Below are 15,834 nucleotides of genomic sequence, written 5' to 3' on the forward strand. Positions count from 1 at the left end.
CAGAGCCTGGAGCCTGCTTCAGATTCTGTCTCCCTGTCTCTCTAGGCCCCTCCCCTGCTTGTGCGGTCTCTCTCTCAAAAATAAACATTAAAAAAATTTAAAAAAGAATTAGGCTCAGATTTGGCAGCCAAGGCACCGATCATTATTTTCATGAGACTTTTGTTCAGCAAATGATTATACCCCAGTAAAATGGAAACGAGTCATCATTCTCAGCCCAATGGCAACTTGTGTTTCTCCAGGAGCCTACCACTTTCTATCAATGGAGCCTACCGCAATGAAAAGGCCCTGCTCTTCTGTAGCTGTTCTTGGGGAAGTCATTTCATCTCTTTGGTCCTCAGCTTCCACTCACGTGTTAAAATAATACCTACTCTCATAGGAATCAAGGAGACCAAATTCAAGGGATACCTGGCTAGCTCAGTTGAGAAGAGCATATTATACTCAATCTCAGGGTTGTGGGTTCAAGCCCCACATTGGGTATAGAGATTACTAAGACAAACTGAATTCAATAACAGAAATGTCTAGGGGCATCTGGGTGGCTTAGTTAAGTATCGACTCCTGACTTAGGCTCAGGTCATGATCTAATGGTTTGGGAGTTTAAGCCCTGCATTGGACTCTGCATTGACAGTGCAGAGCCTGCCTAGATTTTGTCATCCTCTTTCTCTGCCTCCTCGGCTGCTTGCACTCTCTCTCAAAAATAAACATTAGGGGCGCCTGGGTGGCTCAGTCGGTTAAGGGTCCGACTTCAGCTCAGGTCACGATCTCGCAGTCCGTGAGTTTGAGCCCCGCGTCGGGCTCTGGGCTGATGGCTCAGAGCCTGGAGCCTGCTTCCGATTCTGGGTCTCCCTCTCTGCCCCTCCCCCGTTCATGCTCTGTCTGTCTCAAAAATAAACATTAAAAACAAATAATAAAAAAAGTAAACATTAAAAGAAAAAGAAAGAAAACAAAGAAGTGTCTAAACTTTAGTCTCCAAAGCCCTCCAAATTCATCCGATATATTCCCATTCTAACATTCCTTCTAGGTGTATTATCACTTCTTTGTTTTAGGATTCTTGCCTATTTACTTGTAGTCTTCCTATTTCCAAATTTTAGTTCTCTGCTTTCCCCCCAAACCATTTCCTAACAACCAAAACTCGGAAACTTTACTCTTCATAGGACTTATATGGAGTTATGTGTATGTATATATATATTTTTAAATATTTATTTTTGAGAGAGAGCGAGAGAGCAAGTGAGTGAGAGCGCGCAGGAGAGGGCAGAGACAGGGAGACAGAATCCCAAGCAGGCTCCACATTGCAGAATGTGACACGGCTCAAACTCACGACTGTGATGAGGTCATGACCTGAGTCAAAATCAAGAACTGGACACTTAACCAACTGAGCCACCCAGGTGCCCCTGGAGTTATATATATTTATCACACACTGGCTAATCATTATGTATCAATTTGCCTAGTTTTTACTTATTTTCCTAGCATAATTATGTCTACCCTAATCATAATTTATTTTGTACACTAAAATGTCTGCAGTGTTGTTTAGGAGCAGTGTTTGTGCTCTGTATAGAAGTCAAAAACTCCCTTCGTGAGTTACTTCTTCATTTTCTACAAAGTGCAATCTTTTCATCCACATCCATTATGTATGTACCCTCTCCAACCTTGTACTAAATCTTTTCAACTGAAGTTGAAGTCTTAAGAGTAATTAATGTGTTTTCATTTCTAAAGGCTTCATTTTTGGGGGTGGGGGGAAGGGAGGGGGAAGAGACTAAGCACCTACTGGGTTCATCCAACAAGAAGCCATAACTTTATTAATGATAGAAACAGTACAAATTTCAAACCAAGCTGCAGTTATTCTTTTGAAACACCAAAAAAGGGTCCTCGTTTTCAGACGGTTACATTGTTAATTCCTGTAAAAGAAAAAAATCATTAGAAGTAGTTATAGGCAGATTAAGAATTCAGGCCACTAAAATATGAGATAATACAGAATAGATTTTGTTCTGAAGCTTCCTAACTGGCTGATTGATATTAAGCCACAGAAAATAAAGTCATCCATAATTGGTCAGGGAAGAGAGAGTTAAGGAATAAAGGATAAAGGCTTGGACACTTACCATAATAGCATTTACAATATCATTACTGTTGTTCTTCAGGGCTCGAACTGCCTTTGCTCTTGATACATTTGCTTGTGACATGACCAGTTCTATGTCCTTAACCTCTACACCTGTTTCATCAACCTGAGAGAGAGAGACAGAGAGAGAAAACAAAAACAATAAACTAAAGGGGAGAACAACTCTAGCAGTTCTTTGCGAGTTAGGAGTCTCTTGAATCTATTTTTTATTTTTTTTAATGTTTATTTTGAGAGGGACAGAGAGAACACATGAGAGATGGAGGGGCAGAAAGAGAGGGAGAGAGAGAATTGGTTATCAGCACAGAGCCTGACATGGGGCTCCATCCCATGAACCGTGAGATAACGACCTAAGCCAAAATCAAAAGTCAGACACTTAACTGACTGAGCCACCCAAGTGTGTCGAATCTGTTTTTTTTTTTTTTTTAAACGTTTATTTATTCTTTGAGAGAGACGGAGAGTGCACAAACAGGGGAGGGGCAGAGAGAGGGAGACATAGAATCCGAAGCAGGCTCTAGGCTCTGAGCTATCAGTACAGAGCCTGACACAGGGCTCAAACTCACAAACCACGAGATCACAACCTGAGCCAAATTCGGATGCTAAGTGACTGAGCCACCCAGGAGCCCCGCACCGAATCTAGTTCTTAATATAACTCAGAAACTATTTAACTCAATGCAGTTCGAGAGCTTAAAGCAATATAGAATCCTTCCACCAATATAAACTGGAGAGAATTAAAAGTATAAAATATTTTCCTACGTACCTCTTCCTCTTCACTCTCTTCTTGTACAGTTGGAGTCTGTGTATTTTCTTGAATGTTTGAGACAGCTTCACCTTGAACTTTGAATTTCTCAGCAGCTGCTAGTTGTGCCTGCTGAGATAAATCCTCGATCTAAAGGGCAGAAAATACAGACTTATGTGAATAGATCAGTCTGCAGTAAATGAAATAAATCATTTATATCTTTTCCAAATTCTCAATCTAAAACCACTTCAGGTTAACTTACTAGATAGCTTTAAATTGCTTGCCCTCACTAAGATTATACATCACTGTGGAAAGAGTAGTAGCTTAGCTCTAGAACAGTGGTTCTCAACTGGGAGGGGATTTTGACCCAGGAACATGTCAAATGTCTGGAGATGTTTTTTACTACACCTGGGTATGATGCTACTAAACATCTGTAACACACAGGAAAGTTCCTCTACAACAAAGAATTATCTGACCCAAAATTACAGCCACAAATTCCACACCAAAGAACTATCTAACTCTATTACTAGTGCTGAGGCTGAGAAACCCTGGTCTATAGTGCATCCAAGAAAACTTTCTTTACCTTGGCTTCCCCAAAAACTATGTAGGTATCTGAAGCTGGGCTCTTGTAGACATCTGGTTTTGTGATGACAAAGAGGATATTCTTAGATTTCCGGATAGTGACTCTTGTAACCCCTGTAACCTGTCGAAGACCTAGTTTGGACATAGCCTAAGAAATAGAAAACATCAGGTTTTTAATTTCTTTAGAAGCAGCTTCAGGAAGTAAAGAACACAGTAGTAACTACAACCACAACAAAGCCTTTTCCTAGGCTAAGTTTATATAATACAGAATTGGCTTCCCGGGCTCCTGGGTTTTCTACCATAGTAATTTCTGTCACTTTAAATATAATACTAACAAAAAAATAAATATATAAATATGATACTAACACTACAGTTTCCCCTCTCTAAAGCTGCTTCATCAGAAGCTTTAATTCTTGGTTTATGACTTAAAATCTCACCTTCCGTGCCTTCTTTTCACTCCGGCTCTGTTTTGCTTTACTGACTGGTTCTTCATCGATTTCAGCTGCTGCTGCCAGCTAAGAAGATAAAACAGCTATGAGTAAACTGGAATGTAAATAAAGCCTAGATACCAAAATCCCTAGGAGGTTTTCCCTTTATGAAGCTACACTTCTCCAAATACTTAAGTCAGCTCCTCTGGTCAATTCTCGTTCTCCAATGCTTCCTTGGCACAAGTCTTTTGACCAGCGCATAAGAGAATACCGACCTGGGCTTGTTGGGTGGTTGCCTGTGTGGAATCCTGTTCCTCAAGCTCTGGTACTGATTCATCACTGTCCGATTCTGTTCCAGACCCTGAGATGACAAATAACTTTTACTATTTTAAAGTACATTATGAGGAGGAGGCACCTCACCATAGCTTGCCTGGACTAGAGGTCACTGGCTTATGCTAGACCTCACAAAGTTAAGTGTAAACCAACTGACTTGTGTGAAGCCAGCTTGATAGCCTCCAACTTAGTCACAAACTAGTGTGTACACATCCATTAAAGACCCGGCCCCAGAAATGAGGTAATTACTAGTTACAGGCCAAGCAGTTTATAAACTGTAACTGCTTCCTTTCTCTCAAGGTGTTTACCCACTGGCACAGGCAAATACCAATGACCTACCTAACTCCAAATTCTACCCAATTGCCCAACCATCCCAAAGAGGTTCTGGCAGACAAGGTATCTCCAGTTATATTTAGGTGAAAAGGCAGTAAGTTCACATTGTGGAGGCAGGCCAGAGAGGACATTTTCCCCTTATTCTTTATATTGGGTTGGGGAAGGCCAGAAACAGTTGTGTACACACATTTAGCCTTATTTTCAAACCACTTACTCTAGCAATTTGGTCTAATGAACTTAGCTTGAAGATTCTCAATGATTGCCCACCTGTAGTTCTAACACTCACCTCTGTTAGATTCTGTCCTGTGACCTCTCTCTCCCATCTTCCAAATATAATTCACACATTTTAAGTTTACCTCAATCAAAAGGCCAAGCATCAATAAAGACTACTGAGAGGAAAAAAAGCATACACCTGCACCATTCTCAGGCTAGGAAAAGGTCTTGGAAAGGGAGTCCCTTGGGCACTGGTCATTACTAAATCTAAGAAGTGAAAAGAAACTCAAATAGTTCCATATTTCCCAGTATTTTAGCAAATCCCAGGCCCAGGGACAAAGTTAGTCATGTGGCAGAGATTAGAGCAAATTAAAGGTCTAATAGGTCTTGGTTTTCAATGTCAGATCATTCAGGTAAAAAAGATGGCAGATCCAGGGTTAGCCTGGACCACATTACACAAGATAATACAAAACAGACTGAGGTGATGAAAACCAAGATTGTTTCATATACCTAGAGCTTTTACATTTAAAATGGTATAATTCTATGTTCTATGTCCAAACACAAGCAGATATACTGGAGAAAGCGGCGCATCCTAGGGTTAGTATCGGTGGGTAGCCCCAGGAGGGGTGTGGGCGACACACCATGCACACAGCAAACCAAGGCAAATACCCTTGTTGTTCTTCAGAACAGGCTGCTTGGCAGAGGGGGTTGGGGCAGGGATCCCAGCAGGTTTAGGGGTGGGCATGTTGACGAGGACCGACTGGAAAGGCACTCCCCCCGAGATTGGTTCCGGGGGAATCAGAGGCGGCAGCTCATCCTCATCAGCAGGGGCTGAGGGCTTACAGGGTGATTCCAGAACCAGCCCAGGTGAGGACGGCAGAAATTGCTGTTTAGGAAGCAGAGGGGGAACTGGGGAGGGAGGGAGAGGCAGAGAGACTGGTGGGGTGGGTGCTGGAGAGACAGATGCTGATCCAGCATTAGGAAGGACCTTCTCAGAGGAAGCTGTTGCCAGAGGGGTAGATGTCACAGACTCAGGAGCAAGAGCCAAGGGGCTCTTTGGGGAATGAAAAGAATCTTTGCCTTTTAACGGAGAAACAGGAAGGGTTTTGGGAGTCTTTGGAGAAGAGGCTTTCTGAGCAGAGACTGTCAGTAGAGGGGCTGGAGCCATTGTAGAAAGAGGTCCTTTAGTACCATTCTTGGCTGAGGGATCGGGGCACACAGGAGGTGGAGTAGCAGAACTCTTCTTGGCCAGTGGGTCTTTCTCAGAGGGAACTGTGACAACTGGTGCACTTTCTGGAGCTGGGGCAACAAGTACTGGTTTAAGAGCTGTGGGACCTTTCATTATTGGTAGGCCTTTAGATGCCTGAGGGGCAATGGACCCCAAGGGACAAGTAACTGAAACTGGAGATATAGGGGCCTCTTTGGGTGAGGGAGAAATCTCAGATGAGGGAGTGGGGGCACCTGTGGAGGATGGGGTAGCTGGTGCTCTTTTGGGGGATGAAGCTGCTGAGGTTCCTTTGGAGGATGGAGTCCCTGGGGCTCTTTTGGGAGATGGAGTTGCTGAGGTCCCTCTGGAGGATGGGGTAGCTAGAGACTCTTTGGGGGAGGAAGGAGTCAGAGCTGGGGGAGTGGAGGCCCGCTTGGGAGGTGGGGTTGTTGGGGCCCCCTTGGGGGCTGGAGTTTCTGGAGACTCTTTGTGGGAAGAAGGAGTCACAGCTGAGGGAGTAAGGGTCCCTTTGAGAGATGAGGCAGCTGAGGCCCCTTTGGGGGAGGGAGGAGTCATTATTGGGGAAGTGGGGGTCTCTTTAGGGGATACAATTGCTGGTCCTCCTTTCGGGGAGGGAGGAGCCACAGTTGGGGGATTGGGGGCTCCTTTGGGAGGTTGGGTAGCTGAGGACTCTTTTGGGGAGGGAAGAGCTACAGCTGGGGCATTAGGGGACCCTTTGGGAGACGAAGTTGCTGGGGCTTTTTTGGGGGCTGGAGTTGCTTGGGACTTTTTGGGGGAGGGAGGAGCCACAGCTGGGACAAAGGGGGTCCCTTTAGGAAGTGGGGTAGCTGGGGCTCTTTTGGGGGCTGGAGTTGCTTGGGACTCTTTGGAAGAGGCAGGAGCCACAGCTTGAGGGGTGGGGGCCTCTCTGGGAGGTTGGGCAGTTTTGGGGGAGGAAGGAGTCCTAGCTGGTGGAGTGGAGGTCTCTTTAGAGGATGGGGTTACTGGGCCCCCTTTGGGGGAGGGAGGAGTCCTAGCTGGTGGAGTGGAGGTCTCTTTAGAGGATGGGGTTGCTGGGCCCCCTTTGGGGGAGGGAGGAGTCCTAGCTGGTGGAGTGGAGGTCTCTTTAGAGGATGGGGTTGCTGGGCCCCCTTTGGGGGAGGGAGGAGTCCTAGCTGGTGGAGTGGAGGTCTCTTTAGAGGATGGGGTTGCTGGGCCCCCTTTGGGGGAGGGAGGAGTCCTAGCTGGTGGAGTGGAAGTCTCTTTAGAGGATGGGGTTGCTGGGCCCCCTTTGGGGGCTGGAGTTGCTTGGGACTCTTTGGGAGAGGCAGGAGCCACAGCTGGGGTAGTGGGAGCTCCGTTGGGAGGTTGGGTAGCTGGGGATTCTCTGGGGGAGGACTGAGTCATAGCTGGGGGAGTGGAGGTTTCTTTAGGGGATGGAATTGCTGGGCCCCCTTTGGGGGAGGGGGGAGCCACAGCTGGGGCAGTGGAGGCCCCTTTGGGAGATGGAGTAGCTGGGGTTCTTTTGGGGGCTGGAGTTGCTTGGGACTTTTTGGGGGCTGGAGGAGCCACAGCTGGGGCTCTTTTGGGGGCTGGAGTTGCTTGGGACTCTTTGGAAGAGGCAGGAGCCACAGCTTCTGGGGTAGGGGCCCCTCTGGGAAGTTGGGTAGCTGGGGACTCTTTGGGGGAGGAAGAAGTCATAGATGGAGGAGTGGAAGGCTCTTTAGGGGATGGGGTTGCTGGGCCCCCTTTGGGGCAGGGAGGATTCACTGCTGGAGTGGATGTCTCTTTAGGGGGTAGAGTTGTTGGGCCCCCTTTGGGGGCGGGGGGAGCCACAGCTGGGGCAGTGGAGGTTCCTTTGGGAGATGGAGTAGCTGGGGCTCTCTTGGGGGATGGAGCTGCTTGGGACTTTTTGGGGGAGGGAGGAGCCACAGCTGGGGGAGTGGAGGCCTCTTTGGGAGATGGGGTATCTGGGGCCTCTTTGGGGGATGGAGTAGGGGAATGCTTCTTGGCCAGTGACCCTTTAGGGACTTGAAAAGAAAGATTGGCCTCTGGAAGAAAGGAAGCTTCAACTGGAGAAATAGGGGATGAGTGATTTCCAGGAGGAGTATCAGGGACAGCAGGTACACTTTTAGAAAGAGTTAAGGTAGAAGTAGTTGAACCCTTCTTGGTTGGACGTCTTTTAGTTTGGGGAGACACACTAGTCCCTAAACGAGATGTGGAGTCAGCTAGGGAAGTTCCTTGAGAAGATGTATTAACAGAAGAACCAGAGTCCTTGGTTGGGTGCCCTTCAGGAGAGGAAGCCACAGGTTCCAATGCCGAGGTATGAGAAATACCATGAACTTTCTTTGCACCTTGAGGAGGAAGAGAGGGAAAGGGCTCAGACTTGGGAATTTCGGGGGCCAGTGCCATGGCAGCTGGAAAAGCAGAAACATTCTGGGGGGGTAAAGCCACAGTTGGAGCCACAGGGCAACTTTCGGAGGCTGGTGGAACCAAAGGTAAAATAGTAAGAGTGGAACTAACCTCCTTGTCTGGGTGGCTTTCATGAGTCAAAGAGACAGCTCCTAGGAAAGGGCTGGCTATAGTGGTAGGAGCCACCCCAGCAGTGGCAGCAGAAAATGTAGCCATGGTTGGGGTAGGGAGAGAACTTCTGGGAAGCAGACTCGTGGGGTCTGGGCTTGCATAAGGATCTGTCTTGATTACAGAGGTTGGAGAGTTAACACCCAGAGGAGAGGGAGCAGTATTGACTGGCATAACTAGAGGGAGAGGCTCTACAAGGCTTTTCTTTGCTAAGGTGGTTTCAGGGGAAAGAGGGATCTCCAATGATGATGATGTACTTTGGGAAGAGGGGGGATTTTTAGGGGCTGCCAGGGCCAATGGTATTAGAGTAGGGTCTTTCTTGATAGGGAGTCCTGCCTGGACCGGTGAAACAGGGGCTCCAGCAACAGAGGCAGGTGAAGTCTGGAGATCTTTCTGTGTTGGTAACTTTACCAATACTGATGCAGGGAGACTTTTGGGGTTCTCAGGGGCTGGCAGAGAAGGAGAGACTGGTATTCCCAGAGGGGTTGTTACTTGAGGAGCAGGAAGCTCTTTGGGAGCCACAGGAGTCATAACAAGGGCAGTATGGGAAGTGGAGTCCTTACTACTTATGGGACCTGATGAAACTGGAGGAGAGACACAAGTAGCTATCTCAAAGGTAGTAGGTGCTGCAGAAACTGTAGAGGGGTTAGCCATAACAAATGGGGTGGTTCCAACAGAACAAACAGGAGCTTCTTTCAAGCTTGGACTCTCTGGAGAAGCAGGAATTTGGGCCACCAAAGGCTGATGATGAGTGGCATCAGGAGAACCTTTGAGAATGAGAGAGGCTGTAGGAGATAATGGAGAAGAGGTAGCTACATTTAATGAACCAGAGGGGTTGTAGGAGGCTATGCCAGTGGCAGCAGAGGGATCTTTGTCAACAGAAAGAGTCAGAGGGGAATCTCGAGTCCCTGCTGGAAAAGCAGCCACAGCAGCAGAAGTCACCTCATTTTTGGAAGGAGGGGGAGGAATTACAGATCTCTGAGAAGGGTAAGAGGTCCCTGTGGAAGAATGATCTGCAGAAGTGGCATCTAGTATAGCATCTGACAGAACATTATGGCCTGTTTGACCTAAGGGCTGAATAGGAGAACCAAGAGAAGTCTGATGTAAAGGTGCAGGGTGAGAGCCTAGAGAAGGGAGAAAAACTGGAGAGATGTTGGGAGACACAGAAATAGACTGGGTTGAAACAGATAAGGCAGCAGGCGAACTATGGGGTCCCTTTAGGCTGAGGCTTTCCTTGTTTTGTTGAGAAGTCAGAGCTGAGGAAACAGGGATGTCTCTGAACTGAGGGGGAGTGATGGCTAGGGGAGTGGTGGGTGGCATCTGAGGACATGAGGCTACTCCAGACGGAACAGAGGCCAAGGGAGTTCCAACATGGGCAGGAACAGCACTGACTATACTTGGAGGGATGGGGGTAATGTTTCGAGGGTCTACTTGTAAGGGGTCTTGAATAGGAGAGGTCTTTGGTTCTGAGGAAGCAATGGGAGATGACAGGGAGGTCACCGACCCTGACTTAGTCACAGCAATCGAAGGAGGTGAACTAAGAGGGTTAAGTGGATGAGCAGAGTTCTTCTGAACTGAGTGGGGAGCCAAGGCCACCAGAGCCAAGGGAGCTGAAGAAGAATGGGCGCCTTTCAGAGTTGGAGTTATCATGGGAGAGGCCAGAGCTAAGGCAGCTGGGGAGATGGGAGGCCCTAGTAGGTTTGGCAGGAAAGCTGGGGTGTCAGTGGGGGAAGGGACAACTCCCAAAGGCAGGGCTGTCCCAGAGGATGACTGGGGAAAAGGAGCTTCAAAAGGGGTTGAAGCAACACTAGAGGGAGAAAGGGATGGGGAAGGCTGGTTAGGGGTTGCCAGAGGGCATTGTTGGGGAGCCAGGGAACAAGAAGGGGGAAGGGTAGATTCAGGCTGCCCTAAGGCAGCAGTGACATTCAAGGCTGAAGACACAGGAAGCATAGCTGGAGGAGAAAAGCAAAAAAGGGGAATAAAGAAGGAAAGGGAAGGAAAAAAACAAAGGTGAGTTATGCAGCCCAACTTGGTACAACATGCCTCACAGGAAACACAGAATTTTTTAATCTGAGAATGAAAGTCACCACACAGGATTAGACAAAGGTGACAGGCAACAGCAACCTTCCCCAAACATATTTCAGTGGTCCAGTAAGAACACATCCCTCTCCCCATCTCCCATGTCCTACCAAAACCAAACCAAACCAGACCAAACCAACAAAACCTACAAAAAACAATTTTAAGGTGAAAAGAACAGTCTAAGCAGCCTATTAGTCTCTAAATGGGGAGCACAGGCCTAAGAGTGGGGTTGGGAATAGCATGCTTTCCATCCTTTCCCAGATGTGCCCTCCTCCCTTCCTTCCTCAAACAAACCCTAAGTTTTTCTTATAGGCCATAGAATACCACTAGAAGAATAGCTGTTCTACTCTGTCTCCCAAGGATCAGTCTGTTTCAGTGAAACAGACACTGAGAATCAGAACAAGGAAGGCAGTGAGTGGTGATAACGACCAGGAGTCGGAGCTAAATGAGAAAAAAACAAGTCTTTATATGCTCAGGCTTCCACTAAGGTAAGAAAAAAATCTGACTCTTAGAATAAAGTTTTAGGAAGGTGGTATCTGGCACACAATTCAATATGAAGTATTAAGAATTAAGTCACTCTGCCTCTCTATGCCTCCATTTACCCACTCACCCAAAACAAACAAAAAGCCAACCACAAATGGGTTGTACTTCATAGTTTCTACAGACCTTCCTAGGTAATGTTAGCCCTTCAGACATCAATCTAAGATGAACCAGACTGCCAGGGAGAGAGCTTAGTCACAAGGGTAGGGATTGTATTATGAAACTGTAGACCAACTTGTTAAACCAGACTGTGGTTCTATTTTGGAAGAAGGAAACTGGAGTGGGGAATACACTGGTTTTCTACCCCTTAATTTGGATAAGTATGTCATTCTGCCAAAATAGACCAATGTTCTAGCTTTACTAGAGTAAAGCTCAGCAAAAGATTTTCTGAATGATGAAAAACTACCATGCTTACTATTTGGAGCATAGGATTAGACCAACAAATGCTCAATACCTAGAAGGAAATTAAAAAATGAAAACAAAACAACCCACAGCATCCAAACTCACAATTTATTCAACCAGTATCCAACTATAGAAAAGACAGGCAGCTCAACCAGTTTTTCCTGGAGAGTTGGTAGTTCAAAGTCTTATGATTACAGTGTAAAGGCTTCCTAATACATTACTCAGAATTTGAAACTTAGAATGTTTTCCTCTGACTGGATTTCAAGATGGGGTAAGGCCCAAGTTACCTGCTTTAGACACTATAACCAATTCTTTGGGCTAGTTTTTTCATTATAGTAATCACTTAATTATAGTTACAGAAAAAAATTCAGAGTGTTTTATCACTGGCACTCTCTTATTATTAAACCAACTGTACAAGCTCAAACCATTCAGAAATAAGCTTACCAGCATTAAAGATTGCTTCAGAAGCAAATGGCATTAGTTTTGAGGCTTGAAACAGATTATTCGAAATTCATCTAAATTTCAGTCTCTACATTTGTAATATCAAATTGTTGAGTAAGGTTTCGGTTAACATTGAATTACAGGATTGTTTGAGACCAGTCCTTTATTTTCTCCCTCCATTAAATTCCTTGTACTTCAAGGATTTCATACAGCTTGTTCACTAGCTCAGAGGCCCCCTCCTTTTTCTTTTCTAGCAGCTGTATTAATCCCTTCAGCTGCTAAAATCAGACAGGTGGGGGGAGAGAACCTCAATGCTTTTAACTATAAACAACTCTATTTTAATTCCAGAAAGAGAAAGAAACTGCCCTTAAGTGACAGGTGAAGTTAAAAAAAAAAAAATAATTACAATAAAAGACAGTGAGCATGTAAGTTGCAGCCCGAAGATTCCCTTTCTTTATTTCAGCACAACTGACGCAGTAAGAATATCATTAAATATTTTTTCACTATCCCTTAAGTTTTCTAGAGGTACATTTTAACCACTATTCAAAACTTGCCTTTATATTATGTTTACATCCATTAATTTCAAAGATGAAGAAGTAGTCAAAGATGAAGAAGTAGTTAAAGAAACGTTTATTTCAATATTGGGTTCTGGCAAGCTACTGATGCAGGCATTATTTCAGCACACCAGAAATCTCCACACCAACTCATAAAATAAGTTAACCCACATATGAGTGCCCTGGGGCCCAGTAGGACACATTTACCAGTAGGACACATCTCATCCAGACATGTGATGAAGGCACAATGCCAAGCTCTGCCACCTAAAACCTTGGTGCAACTTGCTGGCTAGAACTTCACAAAAGCTCAGGTCTCCTTGGCCTGCAAGTGTGTCATCCAGTTCCAATAGGTAAGAATCACCGAGCCCCTTCCCAGCTCAGTTCTATGTGAGGTGAGGGTTCCACAGAATGCTCTTTGAGGCAGTTACCATAACCCACAAAGTGGGCCAGGGAGATTTTAATACTTAAATATACTGTTTACATTCCATTCCCTAATGAAGTCCCTCCAGGACAGCAGTTAGTATCAGCGACTCTCTTCCCTGGTAAAGCTATAGCCCATCTTTAATGACTTAATTCTGAAAAACAGAAGTGTATTCCCTTTGTCATTTTACCCACCAAATGGTCTTAGGGTCATTCTTACAGTTTGAATGAACAACAAAGGGCTAGGGGAACCTACCTGTCTCAGCCTGGGGCTGTGGCAACTCCTGCTCTGTAGCAGGGACGGTTTCTGTGGCTTCACCAGGCATTTCTGAAGGGAATAAAAAGGAGGCCTGAATTGACTGGGATCCGTTCTGCTGCCCAACCCAGAGTCAAATATTTTTAAAAACTCTGCGAAGGGCTGTTAAGCAAAAAATCATGAAGGTGTCGGGACAACCCTCCCCAAAGCTGCTGAGAATAGGTAAGAAATAAGACGTGACCCTCCGATCTCTGATCAAGCAAATCACCTTCTACCTCTAGTGCTCACGGGTTCCTTTTACTCCACACACCGAAGCCCCCAAGGGCAACAATCATCACTGCGTTCTCGACCCGAGGGAGAGCATCCTGGTCTGGCTCCCGACCACGGGAGACTTCAGACGCTACACTGCACAACCTCCCCTCCTACACTCACTCTGCCTGGGCTGGGACCTCCAGGACTCCCGTTTGTCGACTTTCGGAAACCAGGAGGGGGAAAGAAAGCGCCTTAAGTCCCAGCACTCGCTTGTCACAATTAAGAACGGCCTGTGTGTGTGTCGGGGGAGCGGGTGGTTTCCAAGGCTGTGACCCCCTTAACCTCCTCCGGGTTCTTATGAAACCTTTCCTAACAGCAGACGCACTCCGCTTCGGCCCCCAACACCGCAACGGCTCTCATCTCCCCAGCACTGGCCTCCATGCCCGGCCCGCGGCCCTTCTGCCCTGCTTTTGCTAGGCTATCAACCACAGACCCCATTTTGTCCGGAGGCCCCAAGGCCACACTTCCCAGAGGCGAGTAGGAACCCGGTGGTCCCACAAAGCCTCCAACTCCCCTTAGCTCTCAGTCCCCAGGGCGGCTCAGTCCGCAAAAAGGCGGATGGCTGCGGATAGAGAGTAGCGACGAAGACAGGACTTACTGTGCGGGGAACGCGGAACCAAGATGGCGGCAGAAAGAGAGCGAGCGAGAGCGTGACCCACGCCTGTTGCAGAAGGAAGCCTGGTGGAGGGGCGGGACCAGGATCCGATTCCGGGTCAGGAGCGACCGCCAGTCACTTCCTTTAACGAGTGACCCCTCCGGTTGTTCCCTGACGGGGGTGGTGACGAGGTCTAAATAAGGGTAAGAATTCAGAACAGAACGCCCTGGCCTGGCAGGAACTTCAGCTCTGTGCAGTCCTTAGATAGCTGGGCAGCCCTTAGATAGCCGACCTCTTCCCATCCCCTAAGTCGAGGCATTTTGATACCCAAAGGGAAATTGTCGTGAAATAGGCACCCTCTGCCCTCTGGTCAGTAACTTAGCCACAGCGGTATTGCAGTGACTTTTTAATTTCCTCTTTTCAACTAATGAGGGGACATAGGAGATACTAAATAATACTGAATGCCACGGATTGTATTCACATCATTGTAAGGTAGCAGTGACATAGGTTAACCCTATTTTATTTTTGGAATACACAATTTTGACAGGTGTTGAAACTATTATATATAATTACCCTCTCAGAAAAAACGTAGGCACATAGGCGATTCTTTTTCCTGTATTTTGGGCAAATAGATATCCTGAAACTCATCCATTCTAGTAGTCCCAAGACCCCACGTTAAAAACTCATGCTTTATATAGTAAGATTTCTGAAAAGTTGATGGGGCACCTGGGTAGCTCAGTGGGTTTCAGCTCATGTCATGATCGCACTGTTCCTGAGTTAAAGCCCCTCCCCTCAGAGCTCACAGTTTAGAGCCTGGAGTCTGCTTTGGATTATGTCTCTCCCCCCCCCCCCCCCTTTTCAAAATATAATTTTGAAATAAATATAATTCAAAAATAAACATTAAAAAAATGAAAAAATGACTCCTGAAAAGAGAATGTAATTCAGCGTTTTGATCACGAAAAGGCCATGGGCCCTGACCCTTCATACCATCTCTCTCAGCCCTACAAATATATTACTTTAAAACCAGCTAACACTATTTGAGCTAATGGCTTTAAGACAATTGTGGCTGTCTTTTAAGGGAAGCAGTGACATTATGCTCTGAAAACTACTTGTGAAGTGAGCATTAATAAGGATTAAATGAGATAGTGGGGTTTACCAGAATTGAGAAATTCTGAGATTCTTTTCAGATAGGGGAAGCAATATTGTGGAGTGATTAATTAAGAACATGAACTCCGTAGGGGTGCCTGGATAGATCAGTTGGAAGAGCATGGGACTCTTATTCTCAGGTTCATGAGTTCAAGCCCCATGTTGGGTGTAGAGATTACTTATATAAAGAACATGGACTCTGTAGCCATACTCTGTCTGAATCACAGCTTGGACACCTTGTAGTAACCTTGGGTGATTTAATTAGCCTGCTTGTGCCTCAGTTTCCTCACCTATAAAATGGGGCAAATAGTAGCTACTTCATAGAATTATTAGGAAGATTAAATTAGGTAATATATGTACATTACTTAAAAAGTGCTGTTACTTTTTCTAAATAAATATGTGACCTGGAAGATTTGTTAGCACAGTCCATTTACCTTCAGAAGAAAGGGTAATAGCCAATCATCTCCTTAGATGATAAGTAAAGCTATTTTGACCACTCCCCTTTCTTTCCCATCCAGCTCACTGACTTTTCTCTCTGTTGTTAATGACTAGCTAAGGAAAGATGTA

The 15,834-nt window shown here is 46.0% G+C and overlaps 1 protein-coding gene across 2 annotated transcripts; it reads right to left on the minus strand.

Moving 5' to 3' along the window:
* Positions 1-1,766: 1,766 nt before the first annotated feature.
* Positions 1,767-14,250, minus strand: NACA (nascent polypeptide associated complex subunit alpha). 2 transcript variants are annotated; one of them, XM_078449772.2, is made up of 9 exons: positions 14,125-14,250; positions 13,215-13,286; positions 5,405-10,474; positions 4,132-4,217; positions 3,866-3,943; positions 3,430-3,576; positions 2,868-2,996; positions 2,094-2,216; positions 1,767-1,892 (listed from the first exon to the last, which is right to left on the minus strand). In XM_078449772.2, the coding sequence occupies exons 2-9, from the start codon at positions 13,282-13,284 to the stop codon at positions 1,878-1,880; spliced, it is 5,718 nt and encodes a 1,905-aa protein (XP_078305898.1). In that variant the 5' UTR covers positions 13,285-13,286; positions 14,125-14,250; the 3' UTR covers positions 1,767-1,877. The 2 variants fall into 2 exon arrangements, with proteins under 2 accessions (XP_078305898.1, XP_060513227.1); XM_060657244.3 differs by lacking the exon at positions 5,405-10,474 and having other exon boundaries at positions 14,125-14,247.
* Positions 14,251-15,834: the final 1,584 nt, after the last annotated feature.

The sequence above is a fragment of the Panthera onca genome, chromosome B4 (assembly GCF_046562875.1).
Source record: "Panthera onca isolate mPanOnc1 chromosome B4, mPanOnc1 haplotype 2, whole genome shotgun sequence".
Lineage (NCBI taxonomy): Eukaryota > Metazoa > Chordata > Mammalia > Carnivora > Felidae > Panthera > Panthera onca.